Raw genomic sequence first — 20,466 nt, forward strand, 5'->3', positions numbered from 1 at the left:
CTCATCATTTCTCTATTCAGATCGAAGTTCTGGAATCAAAAACTAGGTTTTTTTATTTATACCATTTCATTTTTTCTTTTCATTTGTTCCTGTTTATCTTTTTAATTATGATGTTCAAATAACATCTTCGAGAATTCATCATGTGAGGGGCGTCTCCTAAGACGCCAAAATTAAAAAGTTCGCCAATAGACGACGTTTGGTTTAGAAATACCTCCGATTTTGAAGAACGTTGTAAACAAGTTCAAGGTAACGTGAAGTTCGTCCCGGTCGTTATATTGGTATATGTGTAACATACTGAATATTGCGATCGGGAACCAGTCTAATGTCAAGCGTAAATAATTATGGCGGGAATTTTCGGAAAAGAGTGCTTTATTAAAAAGGCCAGAGAGTTTGTTCTATTTATAGCCTGTCATGTGACGAAAACGTTAAAAATGGGAGACTATGGAAGTAGATATAACTAATTTACGAATGGACCAAGCAGCAGCAAACGGTAGTGGATCGGCTAGTGGGAGTCGAGACTCTATTGACTCATCTGATACTTATTCCAAATATGGAATAACAAATATACCGAAGACAACGGTGGTAACACCAATAGGACAGGTGAACTCATCATCACATGCTTGTCGGAACTGCCACTTTCACTTCATCAAATATATCCGATACATCATGTTGTTTATTTTATACCCCCACTCAGATTGCCAAAAAAGGTGAAAGGTAGTTCATCATGAAATCCTAGGGATAGTTTAACTAACATGTCAATATATAATCTGATTGTGTCCTAACATCAACGCGAAACGTATAACTGTATAACATGAGGGTGAAAATTTGTAAGCATGTAAACATAGTTCAGTTTACACCAGTAATGAAAACCTTCTTTCATTTATGGGTAGACTTTACATAGATAAATTCAGCCGTATAGGAAAAGCAAAATGAGAATGTTGAATTTGATGTATGCCTTTTTGTGCTACTTTGTTACATTTGTTGTTTATGTAGTGATATTAAGATGATAACACAATATTGACTGTTGTACCCCTATTTTTGACATTTTTACTCTTTGAGTATGTTTGTTTTGTTCATGCATCGTTGACAATGTAATGGAATTTGATGCGACTCATACAAGTGAGAGGTTTAGCTAGCTATAAAACCAGGTTCAATCCACCATTTTCTACATTAGAAAATGCCTGTACCAAGTCAGGAATATGACAGTTGTTATCCATTCGTTTGATGTGCTTGGACTTTTGATTTTGCCTTTTGATTTTTGATTTTCCTTTTTGAATTTTCCTCGGAGTTCAGTATTTTTGTGTTTTTACTTTTTAGTTGCCATGTTTAAAAAAGATTTAACAGTTTAATCATTTTCAGCGAGGACCACGATTACATGAGGACTCACAAGAACTGATTATTGACCCAAGAATCGATAAATGAAGTTGGGATCTTAGTAGTCCAAATAATTATGAGGTCTGGCAAGGCTATTTTATTTTTTTCTGGGACGCCTGTGTTTATTTTGAAAATAATTCCACATATTTTGACCATTTTTTAAAAATATCAAGTAACAGTGTTAATGTATAGATTAGAAAGATATATATATATGTAGAACTAAATCTTCCCTATATCATGTTTAAAATTATTAAGAACTCCCAACATTCCCAATGACTTGATATTTTTTTTTTCTTCAAAAACTTATCTGATAAAAGATAAAGAGGAAAATAAAGATCAGAAAAGAGTATCATTGTGCGTAAAAGAAATTACATTTTTTGGTTACAAGTTGCTACACTTTGATTCAATTTTGTATCGTAATAATCAGCAGGTCAATACAAGTTAGCCCCTCAGGATGTTCTCTCTTCTGCTCTTATTAATCTAAATTGACATTTGTCAGAGGAAACTCAACCTTGTTGAATTGGTCAATTTTACAGATTAAAGTAAATTGAATATAATCATAATTATTATATAAATAAATCAGCTTAATTGTCAATTAATTTTTTTATAGACCAAGACATTTGCTGGACTGAGTGCAAAAGAATGGGTGTTCCTAGCTTTCACCACAGTGAACATACTAGCAGCTATTGGATTGACTGTGTATAGGCTGGTTAAACTAGTGGACGATGGTCAATCTGGTACTCCAGACTTCACATTTATTATTTTACTTCTGCTAAATTCAGGTAAATAAATTTGTATCTTTGATCAATACATTTTAGGCACTGGCAACGTTAACGCTTAATACAAATACCATAAAAATAAAACTTCATGTTACAAAATTATGGTTAGGTATGCTTGTCACTAATATTACACAATTCATGTAAGGTTCAGGAATCTAAGGTTTGTTCTAAACATATCAATGAGGTCATTTTTAAAGTTATTTATAAAATTGGAGTTATCCTCTTTTGTCCATGATTATAGTTGAACCAACTTACATCCATGCTTTATACATACAATGCAATGTTTTATTTTGCTTCCAACAATCTTTACCCTTCAGTGCTTACAAGCACTTTGATTGTATATTTCATGGTTCAATGATGTATTTTAGCTTTTTGTTTGTTTTATGCCTACCATGGTGTATTACGGGAGAGAGTGTACGAGATGTATGCACTAATGGCAGCTGTTTTGGTAGTAATGGTTTACTGTATTGTGGAATACATATTGAATAACGACAGTAGAACCACATTAAAACTTGTAAGTAATATGATTAAGGACCGATCTCAGGGGTACTACTTGTACAAGTCATCCTTTTTTATCCAAGAAGTAAAAAAAATATACTTATATAAGTCAATTATAATGTTTAAATAATCTCCCCTTAATTTTCTCAAAAATTCACTTGTATTTATAAGTGAATTATTTTTACCTAAAGGTAAAGAATTAAATTATTTTTTTTACTTTTGATGGTCATTATTCTTGAAAAAAGATGTAATAGACTGGTAAGTCTTTGATATTTTCTTCTTGTCATTTCCGAGTTGGTCAATTTTTCTTTTTTTCGTCGGCATTTTGCGTGTTGACCTATTGGAATGATTCTTTTTAAATGAACGTTATTTTATAAATAACAAATACAATAGAAATGCCGTTCACATTTATTTTATAAATTCTATTTTGCATCGTCAGGTGTTAAAATAATCAATTCATTTAACTTCGATGTTTGGTGCTTCAGGGCAAAGGGATTAGACAGGGTCGTAAATTTCACCTGATTAGGTAATTGACTCTAATCAAATAGGTGATTATATACAGGTAACAAGTGTCAACAATTTTAATCTGTTGTCTTAATGAAGTGTGTGTATATAAAGACCGCAACAAAATGGCGACGATATGAGGAAAAAAGATCGTTTTTTAACCACTTTTTTCAAAAGGGCACAGAGGGGCGCAGGGGCGCTTAAAAAAGGCAGAGGGGCGCAAAATTTCGGGGGCGGGGCGCGGCGCCCCTCCATTTCATGCTAGCTGGAACACTGACCATCACATACCTGTCAACCTGTGACGTTGAAATCTCAGGTCATAACGCGTACAAACTTTTTCGAGCTGAATTTCAGTAATTACGGGACCTTTTTTTTATAATTTAAATAAAAGTTTCCAAAACATGTTCACTTTATTAATCATTATTTCATTGCACTTTGAAAAGCTTCTGATAACTTTGTGACACTTTCTCCTCTTTTTTGGGTTAACATTTCTACATTGATCTATATTCTAGTATTTCACCCTCAAGTTGTGACTGGCTATTTTTATTATTTTTGAAAAATGACGCTTTCAGCGGCATGTTTCTATACTAGTGAACTGAACTTCCATTACATTTCTCTGCCTACCGCGCTTGGTTCGTATTTACTTTCCATTACATTTCTCCGTCTACCGCTCTTGGTTTCGTATTTACTATTTTACATTTAAACTGGAATTTGCTTTTATTATGATTTTTGTGTAGTAATCAACCGGGAACCAGTTTACATACCTCCGGTCCTTCTTATTACCAAAAAGATCAAAGTGTAACAACCAATGTTGTTAAGATACTCATAAATCTATTTTTATAACTTTATTGATTATGTGAAGTAAAACTAAAACATTGTTAAAACATTAAAAATCTATAATTAATCGGGGAAAACTTGATAGTCTTTTCTTTTTACAAACCACTGCCTTTTTTATAAGAAAATATAATGTGTCCGTGTTGGTCCACTTTCTATTGGTTATAAGACAGATCGAAGTACCGGACATCCGACTCAATCTTTGTTTACAAAGTTACAACAGTAGAGTCTGTAACAGACTGTATCTGTATGACATGTGCATTGAAATGTGCATAAATTGTCGATATCGATGCTGGCTTTAATACAACGGTTTTATTGGCGGAGTGGGTTCGTTCGCCCTGATCGGCGCGATCACTGTCTTACGGAATTCTAGTCAAATCGGCACCTGGTCAATTCGGCACCCGGTATAGTCAAATCGGCATCTAGTCAAATTGGCACCTGGTTAAATCGGCACTTGATATAGTCAATTCGGCACCCATGTTAGATTTGTTTAATATATATTTTAACAGTATTTAAAGCAAAAACAGTAAAAATAAGGAATGGGTTGTCCAGAAATTTTACAGTATTTACCCAAGAAAAGGTAGATAAGGAAGGGGTTGGCCAGAAATATTAACCTAATTTTATCATGTTTATTCACATTTTTAAAGGTTGAATGATTTTATATATTTATTATTGGATGCCTAATTGACTTTAAATAGGTGCCGATTTGACTAGATGTCGATTTAACCAGGTGCCGATTTGACTTGTACCATATTATTAAGGCCCTAAAGTGAGTTTGAATATTGTACGGTGTTTTACTTGGCGGAATGTCAATACACTCACAGTAAGAGTTATTCTTTACTTGCTTTTCCACAATAATTGTTTCGTGGTATTCTTTGAATTTCTTGGCAGTTATGGTTCTCTTCGGACATGCTTTTAAGAGGAATTCATCTGGTTCAATAGCGTGAATCAGCCCCTCAACTTCTTTGTACATAAATACTAACTTTGGCTTGAACGTTTTGTTCGTCCTTGTCTGGACATCTTGTTGTAGTTCCAGTTTGGCAAGCATTTTGGAGACTTATCCATCCTCTTTTGACTTGTAATCTCTGGTGATAAATATTGCCGCTTGACATGTTTATTTTTGTTACCGGGTAGGGGTCGCATACGATGGCTCCATATTAAATTATGAGATCAATTCCTAAAGGTCTAGTTCATTATCCAATCTGACACAAATTTCAATAACTGGAATGCCACCCAAGTTGAATATATGGTGACCCACTATAACAGCATAATTACTTGGGATTGTGTTTAATACCATGATGGTTCAATGGCATAAACTTAAATGGAGACAAAATTTAACATGAAAGATTGTGGATTAGTGTAAAAAAAAAAAAAAAACTAGCTTACTATGATATATGGTTAAAGAATGAATATCAAATTATATGGGTCATGGGCAGAGTTGTTATAAAATATCAATATGGCAGAGAAGTGGTTTCAAGTTTCATATAAAGGGACCTGACTGACATGAAATAAAAAAATCAAAGGAGTATCCCTATATGTCTAATCTTCAATGTGAAATAAAACAAGTATAACAATATTGTGTAAATCTAAAGAAATAGAATTTGCTTCAAGTAACAGAAATAACTACATTTGTGTATGTCACTAGTAACTTATTTAATGAGTATGTTGGTAATTAGTCCTATAACATATGACCTCAGGAGCATTATTTACTATTTCTATTTACTGTTCTGATAATTTTTTTTTTTACTATCAATGTGTCACACTTCGCATTCAAAAATTAAAAAAAAAATGAAAATATCAGTATAAAAACGTTAAAAATTGAATAAGAATGCGAAGTCATATGTTTATAGGCCTAGTGGGGTATAAGAGCTTATTACAACAGGCTCTTCATAATCATTTGGTTTGAAAGAATACTAGTAGTCTGTATTCTTGAATTAGAAAAATGTAATTGCAAGAAAAAAGAATACACATTAATTAGAATACTTTAGATCATTCAGGTAGTCTTTATTTAGTACGTACAAAAGATCAGCAAGTAGCCATTGGATATTGTAGATCATATAAATAGTCTTGACCTATTTATTAGAACAAAAGATCAGCTAGTAATCATTGGATATTGTATATCATTCCAGTATTCTTGACCTATTTATCTGTACAAAAAAAAACAGACAGTAGTCATTGGATACTGTAGATCATTCAGGTAGTCTTGACCTATTTATTTGTACAAAAAAACATGCCAGTAGTCATTGGATACTGTAGATCATTTAGGTAGTCTTGACTCTTGACCTATTCATTTGTATTAAAAAAAAACAGTCAGTTGTCATCTTCACTTCACACACTCATATACGAATATCAATTATATGCTTACGAGACATGTTGCAATGTTCAACTTATTACGGTATGTGAAAATCAAGACTTGCATAAAAAATATCCCAATATTAGAGGCAGTGGCATCATTTTTCCTCAGAGCTTTCAGCTCTTTGATTACAAAGTTGTGACTGGTGACTGGCTATTTTTATTATTTTTACAAAGTTGTGACTGGCTATTTAGTCTTTGCTCATCAGCTATTAGCATTATCTTTCATTATTAGAGTATAGTAAAATAAAGTTAACAGTTGAAGGAAGTATAGATGAAAAAAATAATTTTCAACTTTTTTTTATAATTGTATTAAGGTATGAATTTAATGAAAAGTTATGTTTCAATATGTATTTAAATTCTATTTGTAGTAGATTTGATCTTTTTTACCCCAAAAAAACGTAAATATAAGGAACAATTTTGAATGGTGACAAAAAAAGGGGAAGTAACTCAGTTGAAAAATGTTTGTAAAAGGTGACCACAATGAAATTTATTTACGACCTGAAGCTAAGGTAATTGGTGTTAATTAATAGTGTGTTTGACACCAAAGCTGTCAAGTGAAGCCATGCACTTGATGGGTTACTTAATTTGACAGTCTACACAGTTGGCTGAACTTCTGTTGATGGAAGAATTACGACTTTGCCGGTATTTCAAAGAAAAATCACTAGGAAATCATTATCTAGGGTTAGAAATCCTGGTGAAAAGGGATCATTTTCGGAATTCCGGGGTTATTCAGTGACCCGGCGGGTATCCCAGGTGATCCCTCAGAATAGTGAAAATTTCGGGTCACACCCACAAAATACGGGTCAGTTGACAGGTATGCCATCGCAAGTTTGAGATGTAAAAACATGCCTTTAATGTTTTTTTTTTTTATTAAAGTTTAATTTTTCATCTCATTAATTCAACAAAGAAACTGATTGCGCAGTGTTCTGAAGATAACAGACAAATAGGATTTTCATTGTCAATGAAATTACACTTAAATGTTTAGTAAAGACATCTACAATGGGCAGACAATTTAAAATTCTTATGAAAAGAAGATAAGATGACTTTTTCACTTATATAAGTAAAAATATCTGAATATCTAAGGGACATAACTAAGTCAATTTTTTTTTACATATACATGTAAATAAAATTCACATGTATAAGTATCCTACAAATTTACTTGTATAAGTATATTAATAATACTTCTTTGAGTAAATAAAAATTAGTTGTACAAGTACTACCCCTGACTGATGATAATAACATCAGTGTTTTTGAACTGATAATTTAACTATAGATTTATGTCTTGACAAGATGGGAACATATCTGATTGATGTGACATATTTTGCCATGTTATTAATTGATCATGTAGAATTTCAAGAATTGTAATCATTTGCATTTAAATTTGATGTGTTTTTCTTTGAGCAACATGGTGTTGGAGACATAGATATACTGGCCATCTGCTTACAGGAGTGCAGGAGGCTGGTGATTTAATGTTAAGTCAAGTCAAACCAAAGATTTGAAAATTGGTATTTGCTACTTCTCTGCTAAGCATGCACCAATGAGGAGTGAGAGAAAAGACTCTTGGCTGACAGTCTGAACAAAGTGTCCAGATAGGGTCACATGTCATCCTACAAATTGTGTTCCCATAGGAACTAACACATTAAAAATTTATGAAACTGCAGGACTAATTGAGATAATTATTTACTGATTTGTTGCCACTGTGGTAAATATGTCTACAATATGAATTGAAATTCTTATAAGTAGATCTTGCTGCAATATAAATTTTTAGTGCTTATGTGACATTAAACAGTCACCCATTAATCAATCCTAGTAGAAGACTGATATTTATTGATTATATAAAAACAAATCAAACCATTAAATAGTTAAACCAAGAATGTGTATAGTAAGTCTTACTATACAAATCCTTGGTTAAACAAAAACAAAGTTTAATCTTTTTAAAAAAAAATGAAAATCATAGTTATTGACAAAGAGTTGTTACATGTATTTTGTTGTTACCCAACATACATATAAAAGTGATGTTTATATTTGTGTTTTAGATTCGTCTAATACTGATCTGTGTTCTAGCGCCACCAAACATTTTATTAGCTTGGTCAGTGGCTAAACATTTTGGGTATCTTCAATTTAGGATTGTTGGTGCTTCAGAATACTTACAGTGTAAGTTCCCATTTTTGTTGAATTTATGTGTTTTGAACTAAAAGTTTTCTGTTGTATTATAATAATGTCAGAAGGGGTTTAATGTCTAAAGCTGACTTTGCAACATGAGGAATATCAATGTTCAAATGCCATTCTTTTAATCACCATTTTAGATTGTTATAATTGGCAACTGGTTATTTTATTGCTTGTACCCTAAAATGAATATAATGATACTTTATATGTTGTCTATGTAGAAATGAGAAGATATGATATGATTGCCAATGAGACAACTTTCCATCAATGGTTAATATCCCAAAAAAATCATAATGCATGTTTATAGAGTGATTTTTTTTTAAAGAGACCATGACAAGGTTTTGATCTAGTCAGTACAAACTAAATAGCTTTCATGACTTTATTGGTTAAACTTTAAATATTTAAAGAACAAAATATTAAGGGTATATTTAGCTATATATGCATTACAAAATAATCATCCTTTTTGTAAGTCAAAATAATAATGAAGTCTTGAAAGGCTATTTCAATTTTTTCTATGGCACCACAGAAAAAAATATAATAGACGTCATAATTATTTGGACTGACTTTTGGCTTTTCAGATCTATATAACCAGGCATCATTATTTTCATGTTTACTAAAGTTTGATGTACAAGTCACAGTAAGTATATAACTTATCTATTCTATTTAAAGATCAAGGACACCCATTTCCTTGTTTATTTTTCACCGATTTAATGACATTTCCTGTCCTTTTTAAATGTTTGCTCACCTGGACAAAAGAACCATTATAAGATGTTGTGTGTTTTCTTGCTAGGTCATTGGAAATAAATTTGGTGTGAATTTAGCTTTCTTAATCATGTTAATTAGAATAATACTGTTTATGATCATGAGGAAAGTCAATTTTGATCTGTTAACTAGTAATGCAGCCTGATTTAAAAGTTAGAAAATTCATCTCTTGAATCTCTCTTTTAAAGTTTGTATTTGAACTTTCCATTTCTCACTTTAGGTTTACTTTGATTTGGAATGTTTTTTTTAAGCTAAAATATTGCTTATATTGTTGGAATTTTTTCATGACATGTTATGTCCACTCTAAACCACCATTATGATGCCTATAAAATCTTAATGATATTTTCAACCAAACAACCTTAATTTGTCAACCAAAGTACATATTTAACAATTAGCTTAAGCAAAGTCTTGAATGAACCAGCACAATTGCTGCATAGTTGCCATAAATGGAAACTAGAAGACCAAAACAAATTGAAAAAAAACCAAATGGTATTTTATCTTAAGGTGGTACCTAACACTACAGGGAGATAACTCTGTAAAATCAGCTAAACGTTTTAATTACGTTGTGTTGTTAATGGAATATTAAGCTTCTCAGAGATCAAAATAAGTGTTTGTCAAACTGCTATATAACCAGTGTAATTTTTCTGATAAAACGGTTGGTTCAAATTTTTTGAAATTTCTATATTATTGTCAAAGGGTCAAAGTAAACACTTTGTCAAAATTTTAAGAAAATTAAACAAGCCAAATTAATTTTAGTGAAAGTGTTAGGTACCACTTTAAATAATTAATGCTAATCGCTATAAAAAAACCACCATGGCTATGTTAAGGCACTGAAACAAAGAATTGACATCTGATCAATGAGCAATTTTACAGTGAAAACAAAGTATTATTGAATGATAGGTTTAGTTCTAGTTCTACATTTAGTTTTACATTGAGATTATTTATTTTAGGCCAGCATTGTAGTACTTATTTTAAGAAATGGGACCAAAGTTAAATTGCTGGAAGAGATAATCTTAGGAGTTGGTATTCCATATGCTTTGGGATGGAATATTCTGGGATGGTTTGTTGTAAGTATTGTGTAGTAAAAAAAAACCAGTGATTCTATTACTAAACAAAGAAGTGGCCAGACATCTGTTCTATGATAGTATTTAGTTCTATTTTGATATTTATGTAAGTCATGTCAGTTCAGTAATTTTGAATCTAAAGTTTATTATTTTTAATACATAGAAATAATAATTGGAATTGCAAACAATATTCAACATTACAAATAAAACTAACCAACAAGCAATATCTGACTGATATTATTCTGCGAAAATAGACATACATGTATATATAAAGATACAACAGTAAGCAACATTGGGCCATACAAAAAAAAAACAAAGTGAGAAAAGCTTGTCATCCCAAAGTTAGAAGTCACATTGAAGTAACTGCAAGTACTAAATACTTTTGTGACATGTTAAATGTTTTTACAGTTTTGTGTTGCAGAATATTTTCTTTGATTAAATCATAACTGCAACAAAATCTTGTTACCACCACCAATATCACCAAACAACTACTTGTTATTTCTTCCAACCTTCAAAAGCATGTCAAATTTAAAAAGATTGTTTTTACTGTGTTCACTTTCATAAACAACTATTTTGTCTGGAAACAGTGTTTTATTTGTTAATTATTTTATTATTGGTTGCTATCATGACTACCGGTAAAGTAAAATATAATAATGACAATAATTAATTTCTTTACAGTTGAGAAAAGAGTTATCAAAGGGTGCAATAGTATTCGCTATATTTGGATTAGCCAAGCCAACATATTATATCTACAAGATTGTTGAGGTGAGTGTTGTTGTAAAGTGTTTTAAACCAATATTTTCTATTTGAGATGAATTATTCATTAAGAATAAATTTCAGTTAACAGTTCATATAAATAAGATGTGGTATGAGTGCCTATAAGACAACTTCCCATCCAAGTCACAATGTAAAAATCAATTATAGATCAATGTTATGTCTGGGTCCAAATTTTTTGTAAACTATTTTTCCTCAGATAACATTTAGATAATGGAAAACAGAGTATATTCCATCCATATTGACTCAACTAATAAAAAAAAGAATTAGAAATAGTGGAAAAAGGTTATAGCAGATGTCAAATCAAGAAAATTCCAAATATTGGTAGAGTTATTGCCCTTTCACTAGACTGTGGCTCTAAACATGTCAGGAAACATAAACAGCTTTTTCTTTGTAGTTAAAAGATAGTTTCTTATCATTAAACCGGAATTATTTGTTTTTTACAGGAATATATGGACATACATGAAACTATCAAAGAATTAGGAGACACAATAGTCTATTCAACAATAGCAGCTGGTAATTTTTTTTTTTTTATTTGAATTAATGTATTTTTTCTTTCAATGGAATGGAATGAAATCCTAAAAAAACTGCTGCATTTTATGTGTAAAGGGGCATTATGAATATAAAAATAAGGAGATGGGGTATGATTGCCAACGAGACAACTATCCAACCAAAGTTTAAATGAAGTGGATGTAAACAATTATAGGTAACAGTATGGCCTTCAACAATGACAAAAGCCCATATTATATTGTCAGCTATAAATGGCTCAAACATGATAAAAATCAAAATACAAAAGTTATTGTATGCCACAGAAACTCCCTATTGGATGAGAAATTTGGAGTTTCAGCAAATAAACCAGAAAAAAACAAGATAGAACAGCGATTCATATTGCCATACAATAGCATTTTCTGGTTTAATTGCTGAAACTGAACTTGTTCCTGATGAATGATTACACTTCTATGTAATATAAGTACTCATGTTTAGTAAACCATATTCTTCTGTCAATGTGATTGAACAATTTCTGCTGGAGTAATTGGACTTTGACTATCCTTGGTACTATGCAACATACTGATTAATTTTGACTGTATTCCACAGTACAAATTTGCAATGGTGTTGCAATCTTGTTCCCTGAGAATAAGATTTAATGAAGCCATTTCATGTTTAGATAGATTTGTGTAGACTTCTCCAATCATTACAGAGAGGTGACTATGATTATGCATGAGAGAGTCTATAGTAACTGGATTGAGTGATTAAAGGTAAAGGTAGTAGTTTTTCTGACAGGAAAACAAGCATTTGAATTCATAGATACACAGAAAAAGTATAAACAATTAATTTGAAACACTTTGAAAATCAAAATATGTACAATGTTATTTTTTGTAGCACTGCTTGCAATATTTGTATGGATTGTATTGATGGTGGAGCTGTACAAGGTCTATAGAAACTTTGGTAAAGGCTTGAAAGAAAGAGGTAATGTTTGTTACTGGTTTTCACATGGCCTGAGCTATAATATTTGTCAATTTTATCCAGCTAATGCTGAGGGTCAAATTTGAATATAAGGACCCCGTCCATAAGAAATTGACAACAAACATATGGCTTGTATGAATTATCTGACTGAAACAAAAAAGCTATGGTGTGCATGAATTATTTTGATTCTTATAAAAACAAGACAATGTAATTAAAACATTATGCTTTATTATAATGAAATTTTCTTGAAACTACTATGATCTCATGTATATGTATCACTCATGACTGATCATATCCAAAATCCACATATTGTCTTTACATAGGTTATGATATATTCGGATTTATGTGAGGGAGTGTAAATGAAGAGCCAAACATATATAAATGTTTAAGTGCACTTAATAAAGATGTATCTACAAAACACTAAAAAAGATTATTTATAAAAGTGGTAATATTTTTTAACAAGAAATGCTTAGGAATTGCTGCAATTTTATTTTGTACTCCACTTCAACTTGTCAAAATATTTTCTCATTTTAGCATATGATGTTTTAGCAACAGAACGTACAAGTTTGATCACAGGAAGAAGGATAAGAAGATAGACTGCATTTTGGGACAGCTTTTCTTCTCTCTATATATATCGGTAGAAACGAAAGAAAGGACATTTTGTATGAATCTTTTTTATACTGTGTACAGCCTGTGTTCTTTATAGTATGTGCCATATAGTCAGATCGTATAACTCTAAAAACTATGTTAACCATATATGATAATCATTGCAACTTTACCTCACAGCAAAAATTCTCATGTCCACATAGTTTCATTGCTTTCTGTTTTAATAGTTTCAGCTATATGATACTCAATATGTTCAAGTTTAAAATTTATATTTAAATTATATATTAGTAAAGTGAGTTTTAACCATGATGAATTACAAATTGCAGATTTCATGCATGAAAATGTCAGTGAAACAAGAAATCTGGTATTTTGTAACTTTTAGTTTCTTTTTGTAATACAAAGATTTATTAAATTTAATACTTTATTGGACCACCAAATCAGGAGTAAAGGATTTGATATATGGGAAGTTATTATCTCACAAAAATATTAAGTTGAGAATTTATTCTGGTAAATGGGAGACAATCCAATTTAAATCATGACCCATTGACTATTTCAAATGTTTCATACATATAAAACATACTATACACTGTGAATGTTGAAGGCCCTCTGGTTACAAAAGATGGTTTAATTTTTAACTTTGGTTGATAGTTGTTTCATTGGCTAGCATACCACATCTCTTATATTTATATGAGTATTTGTATAAGTTCTGTTTTATATATGAAATTCTTTTAAAAGACCATATACCAATGTATAAACTGCAATTACACAACAAGTTACAAATTATGATGTTATTTTGTGATTTCAAGGGAACATGTTAACTAATGCATTTAAATTATCATGACTGTTATATAAATAATGTATTGTCAATTTTATCTGATAGATATTTTACAAATGTCATGTATTATCATAAAATTTTCTATCCATATCCATGTTGGCAAGCAGGGTGATTTATAAAGTTTCAGTTGCTTTCTCTAAATTTTATCACATTATATAGAAATAAATATCATAATTGTTTTGATAGCACTTCATGTGTATTTATACATTATGATATATTTGCTTTATACATGCATTAAGGATCTTTGCAAGCAATATTGAATAAGAATTGTAAATTTTGCTTGTTAAGAATGAAAATCCTGAATCACATATTAATAATATGATTTTTGCAGTAAGAGATTTTACTTTAAATTCATATTTTTAAAACTTTTACTAGCAGTAGATATGTATAAGTATTATTTATATCTACAAATATGTAAATAGAAAAAATTGAAAAAATAAAACCAAAAATTAGATGGTTGACAAATAGTAAATTTCTATGAACGTTTTTATTGAAATCAAGTCTTGTTGCTGTGAGGATTCTTTGATTAACAAACAGTCATTGAGTATAACACACTCTGAATTCATGGCATTGTATTCTTCTTACTCACTACTTTTTTTTGTGTTATTTTAACTTATTTAATTCAGCATCACTGATGAGTTTTAAAGACAGAAGGGTGTCTGGTGTACAAAATTTTAATCCTGGTATCTATGATCATTTTATCTGACCAGTCGTGTATGGTTTTGAATGCCAAAGTTGAGAATTCTGACTTGATTGTTCACATTATTTGTTGATTACTGTAATATGTGAAGGCAAGTGCATCCCAATGAAAACCTGTTTTAATAGATTATGAATTAACAATAATATCATGGGTATATAAAAAGCCTAGACTGTTTGTGCGGCAAATAAAAAAGAATAGACTGTTTATGCATAATGTTTACAATAATCGTGCAATTTTTGTTTTAAATAAATTACTATCATAATGATACTTTTAATAAGATAACCTTCTGGACTAGAGTTTAGTTGTTGGAAGAGAATTTATCAAGTTTTTAACACAGATTAGCATTTACTTAATTAATATTAATAATATATTTGTTTTTAATTTGTATTTATTTATTTATTTATTGATTGATTTATTTATAAATATTTTAGAAAATTCTCTAATATGTTTTTTATTGTATTTTTTTTTCAAAACAAACATCTACAGCAAATACCACAAATGTGTATACTGCGTATCCTTATTGATATATTTTACAGGGTTAAAAAGATTGTTATTTTATCCCTAAATAATTTAATTTTGGGTGTAACACGTCTTCTGATTGGCTGACTTTATTTTGTTATTAGCCCATAGACATAATTTAGTCATGTGACCGTGACGTCATCAACGTTTTTTCATGGTTTTCTACGGTTTAAAATGGAATTTAGAATTAAATTATAAGAAATGACTGTAATATTTTTTCTGTCTATTCGAAATAACATAGAAAATTTGGTGCACACTGTTAAATAACCCGCTACGCGCGTTATTCAGTGTGCACCAAATTTTTTATGTTATTTCTTCATAGACAGAAAAAATATTATAGTCATTCCTTAAATGTTTTTTTTTTTAAAAACTGAAGATTCTAAGGATATTCTTTTATAGTAAAGCTAAAATAATTTGTTGACGTCTTGCATTAAAGCTAGCAATTATTTATTTTAATTGAAGATTCTGCTATTGTATACTACATAATTTTGATTATTTATGTATTTTAAAAAATGTACTTACCGTATTATCAGCATAATATTATATAGTAAGGAAATAATATTTGTAATAGTTGATAATTTGCGTTGTCAATGTTGCATTGAATATCTTTTCTGTATATATGGCATACATGAAACCTATAGAAATTCTTACTTGGTAGGCTAAATTTTTTACCATTGTTGTAGATATTTTTTCATATTTTTTTCTTCTAATTGCTTGTTTGGGTTCCTTATCTTTCTTTAGTTTTCTAAAACATTAAAAGATGGAGGAATTTTTAGCCTAAATTATGACAAACAAATAAAATATTTGAAAAAAAGGCAAAATTGGAAGTTTTATTTGTTTATTTAATATATTTATATATTTTGAAGAATCATTTTTAAAATTGGAAGTTTCTTCTACCTTTTATTTTTAAATATTTGAATACCTACGCAATAAATGTCCTTGTTGAATATTTCAAAGTCTCAGGACACATTCATGATTAAGGTACATTCTGTCGGGGATTTTAGTTTCATTTTGGAATTTAAAAACAAGAAGTCACATAATTGGCTATCAACTAATCAATAAAGCATTCCCCTAATTAAATAATGTTATATAATTATGAAGAATCACTGTAGTAGTCTTTAAAAGGTCCCAGTGATTGAGGGATCAAAATAGTTGGTCAACATCTACCTGTACAGCTTTTGATCTATGAGTATGTGACATTATTTGTTTTCCAAGGGATACAATGCTGTAAATTAATCTGACTTCATAGCCAGCATGAGTATTTCATATCATTTTTGCTCGAATGATATTTACAATATCCTTCTTGGTATCACTTTGCAACAAAAATATTTCTGTATTGAAACTTCTATTCAGTTGTCTTTCAGAATTGGCAGCTGACAGATAATATATTATTTCACATTTACACAAGCATGATATGACAATGAAACTCTATTAATGTATATATATTGATAGATAGTTTGATAATGTTTCTAAAATATTCATTAAATTTTGAATAAAGACATCTAATGTTAAATGGCATAAGAATTTGTTTTTGAAGGTATCACAAGATTAAAACTCAATTATTTGAATGTCTAGGACAAAAGTCACAGCAGTTATTTTAGTCTCTTTCCTGATTATTTTTTTCTGTACATATCTTATGTTAATAATGCACTTTGGTTATATTATGATTTTAAAAGTTGGTAAAAAACAAAACATTAGCAAATGAAAAATGTCATTATGCTTAAGTTCTGTTGAAGATGTGCAGAAATTCTTATTATATATTGTATTTTAAAGGCTTTATATTTTTACAATAAAATACATTTAAAAAAATACTGACAATTTTTTTTTTTTAAGCAAATAGAAAAGAAGTTCACTTTACGATTTTCCTTTTAATGGAGTTTTCCTAACAATTTTATGTACAGAAAAATCTGGTTTTATTTTAGGGAAGTATGGTAAGGTCAGGTCCTAAATGATGTCCTGCATCAGAACCAACTATAATATGAATTCAAGTTCGATTTGTGACGATATTAATGTTAAAATGAGATGATACTATCCAAAGGACAAAGTTGTGAGCAGATACAGGTCACCATATTCAGACATTGCCTTTAAAGAGTCAAACCCATACCTTATATTCAATGAAAAGAGTTATAAGAAGGCTTAGGGTTACAAAATGTGAAACAATTATTTCAATTGTTAGTATACAGTAAGCATGAGTTTCATCAGACTATAATGCAAAACAGATGATAAACAATAATCATTAATTATGCTAATCTAACTATAGTAAGCATTGGTCGACCGCTATTGAATACCCGTTTCCTAGATGATAACACCTGGTTTCAATTATCATAACTACACTCCAGTCCCCTTTCCCAAATGTGATCTACCGAACTAGACTTATTACCCAGTTTGTAGTAACATTGGCTACACAACAGATGACACACGTGTAGCAGAATCTTTCCTTTCACCTGAGATCTTCCCAATTGTTGATGTAGTGTTTTGTGTACTGTTGTTTGTCTGTCTGTAATCTACTTTTTTCCATGGTGTTATTAGTTTATTTTCGACTTATGAGTTTAAATGTACATTTAGTATCTTTCTCCTCTCTTCGTAATTAATTTTTGATAAGATGTAAATGCTTGTATTTACAAAGTTGCTGATTTCAGATAAATGATTAATATACATGTGTATGTACTTGTAAAATATATGGTTCACATGTGAAGTCCATAATTTTATACTTCATTTGGGACTTAACTTAATATTTTCTACACTTTAAAGGTGGTATCTAAGTACAGTCAGCTTTGTAGCATCAAACTAAACTCCCTTAAAATTTTAATCTGGGCAAAAAGACTAACTACTAGGCGACTGACAAAAGAAATAACCTCATCAGTATTCAAATCGCATACGTCATGCAAGTGTCTTGTCTGTCAAAGACATAGTGATGCTTGAAATAAAAAAACGGTGAGAAAGCCAAATAAAGTACGAAGTTAATTGGCCTTGAGAGCATCAACATGTAAAATGGTTTTGTCAAGTACAGCTAAGCAAATTTATTCCTGCGATAGAAAATTCATTTATTTTGAAAATTAAAAAGTTTTGGAAACATTTAACTTATGTTTATTGACCTACATCATATCAATATAAACATTCACATGATAAAGAGGCCTTAAATGGTTTTACACCTGTCTTTTTTTTGGGGGGAGTCCTTTGTAGTTTGTTTGTCAGTGTGAGCCAATGCTCTGTGTTGAAGACCGTACTTTTACCTATTTTAATCTACGTTTACAAATTGTGACTTGGATGCAGAGTTGTCTAATTGGCAATTATGCCACATCTTCTCATATTTAATTAATCAGAAAATGGTGTGAAAAGATAATTGTTGATCTAGATTTTATCCATAACAACAATTATGCCGGTGAAAGACAAACTCAAAGTTCAACTAAAATATATTCACTTTATATTAGTAAGTATTAAAAAGCAAGCTCGATTCCACAAGAAGGACAAAAATTTGTTATTTGTTTCTGATTTATCAAGTAATTATCAAAACTATCCACTTACTGCAAGAGAAATTACATAACAATCTGAACATGATAGAAGAGGTGTATTAGTACAAAATCATTTCATGTTGACTATAGTGAATCCTATGCCGTGTATACTATAACAACAAAAGCTACCCACGACTAAATAACATTATTAGCAATACTTAATAAATTATTACCCAGGTGAAAAATATTTGTATGAATAAATCGGCAATAAATAGTGGATTGCAGATTTACATATTATGAATATGAAAGCTGAATGTGGAGAAGGGAATAGAAATGTAGTCACTAGATCTGCACAGAGTAACGATTAACTGTCAGTCGTTGATTTACTATAGATACGAAGGTATCTAAGCGAACTAGAGATAAAGGATACAACATACAGTTAAGTCGGCCTCATATCTTGGCCTTCATCTAGGAATTGACAATGAGGGTCGGTTGAAAACAAAACTTTACGACAAAAGAGGAGAACATTTCAGCTTTCCAATTGCGAACTTTCCATTTCTATGTAGCAACATTCCACCAGCACCTGCATACAGAGTATATATCTCCCAATCGATACGATATTCTCGTGCTTGTATTTCCTATCATGATTTTCTTGTTAGAGGGTTGTTGCTCAAAAGGAAGCTATTAAACCAAGAGTTTCAAATGGTGAAGTTAAAATCATCCCTTCGTAAATTTTACGGACGCCATCACGAGTTGGTAGACCGTTATGGAATAACCGTTTCACAGATGATATCGGATATGTTCCTTACGGCGTAACTACTATCCCCTTCCCTTTCATGAATGTGACTTACCAAATTAGACTATTACCGCATTTGTTATAACATGAGAAACACGACTGGTGCGTGGAGCAGGATCTGCTTACCCTTCCTGAGCACATGAGATCACCCCCAGTTTTTGGAGGGGTTCGTGTTGCTTATTCTTTAGGTTTATATGTTGTGTCATATGTACTTTTGTTTGTCTGTTTGTCTTTTTCATTTTTAGCCATGGCGTTGTCAGTTTATTTTCTATTTATGAGTTTGACTGTCCCTCTTTTATGGTTCGTCCCTCTCTTATACAGTCTAATATTAGCAATATATTGAAAATATCGAAAACAAGAGCAACAGTTAAATCTTTTAGATTCGAGCGCCACATAGGAGTCTTTTGTGGTAAATAAAGGCAACAGTAGTGTACCGCTGTTCGAAACTCATGAATCGATACAAAAAAAAAAACAAATCCGGGATTCAATATAAGAGCAGAACAACGACACAATAATTTTAAATCAGAACAAAGTCACTGATAGTAAACGCGCGTCTCACGTACAAAATTACAAATCTGGTTTCCGTCGACTAAGGTCTTATTCTAAACTCCTTCACATTCTGATCTGATTTTTAATATGTTGTCTATACTGTTGAGTGACAGATCGAGTTTACATTTGGTACCGCTCGGCTGATTTTGTGCCAAATTTACAGGCTTTCAGTTTGGAGTTTGAAAATTTCACTCATACTATAGCTATTTTCAATTCGGTGTGGGCCATTCTTGTCACCACATCTTATTTTAGCTTTCGATACAACACAAACAATTTAAGCAACTACGTCTGTTGCACAACTGGTGACCAGTGCAGAGTTTCAGATAAAACTGTTTTTGATAGCTGTAATAATATAATACATTCGACCTGCATTGCAAAAACAAATGTTTTCTGCAAAAATTAGAATAAGCAAGTTCGGAAATACTCGAACTACGA

At 30.7% G+C, this 20,466-nt stretch overlaps 1 protein-coding gene across 1 annotated transcript; it reads left to right on the forward strand.

The window, feature by feature from the left end:
- Positions 1 to 399: 399 nt before the first annotated feature.
- LOC143065928 (uncharacterized) lies at positions 400 to 17,045 on the forward strand. Its single transcript, XM_076239189.1, has 10 exons — positions 400 to 600; positions 1,985 to 2,156; positions 2,522 to 2,667; positions 8,381 to 8,498; positions 9,089 to 9,147; positions 10,223 to 10,339; positions 11,015 to 11,101; positions 11,557 to 11,626; positions 12,491 to 12,577; positions 13,109 to 17,045. Exons 1-10 carry the CDS (start codon positions 442 to 444, stop codon positions 13,168 to 13,170), a joined length of 1,077 nt encoding a protein of 358 aa, XP_076095304.1. The 5' UTR covers positions 400 to 441; the 3' UTR covers positions 13,171 to 17,045.
- Positions 17,046 to 20,466: the final 3,421 nt, after the last annotated feature.

The sequence above is a fragment of the Mytilus galloprovincialis genome, chromosome 1 (genome assembly GCF_965363235.1).
Source record: "Mytilus galloprovincialis chromosome 1, xbMytGall1.hap1.1, whole genome shotgun sequence".
In the NCBI taxonomy this organism is placed as follows: Eukaryota; Metazoa; Mollusca; class Bivalvia; order Mytilida; family Mytilidae; genus Mytilus; species Mytilus galloprovincialis.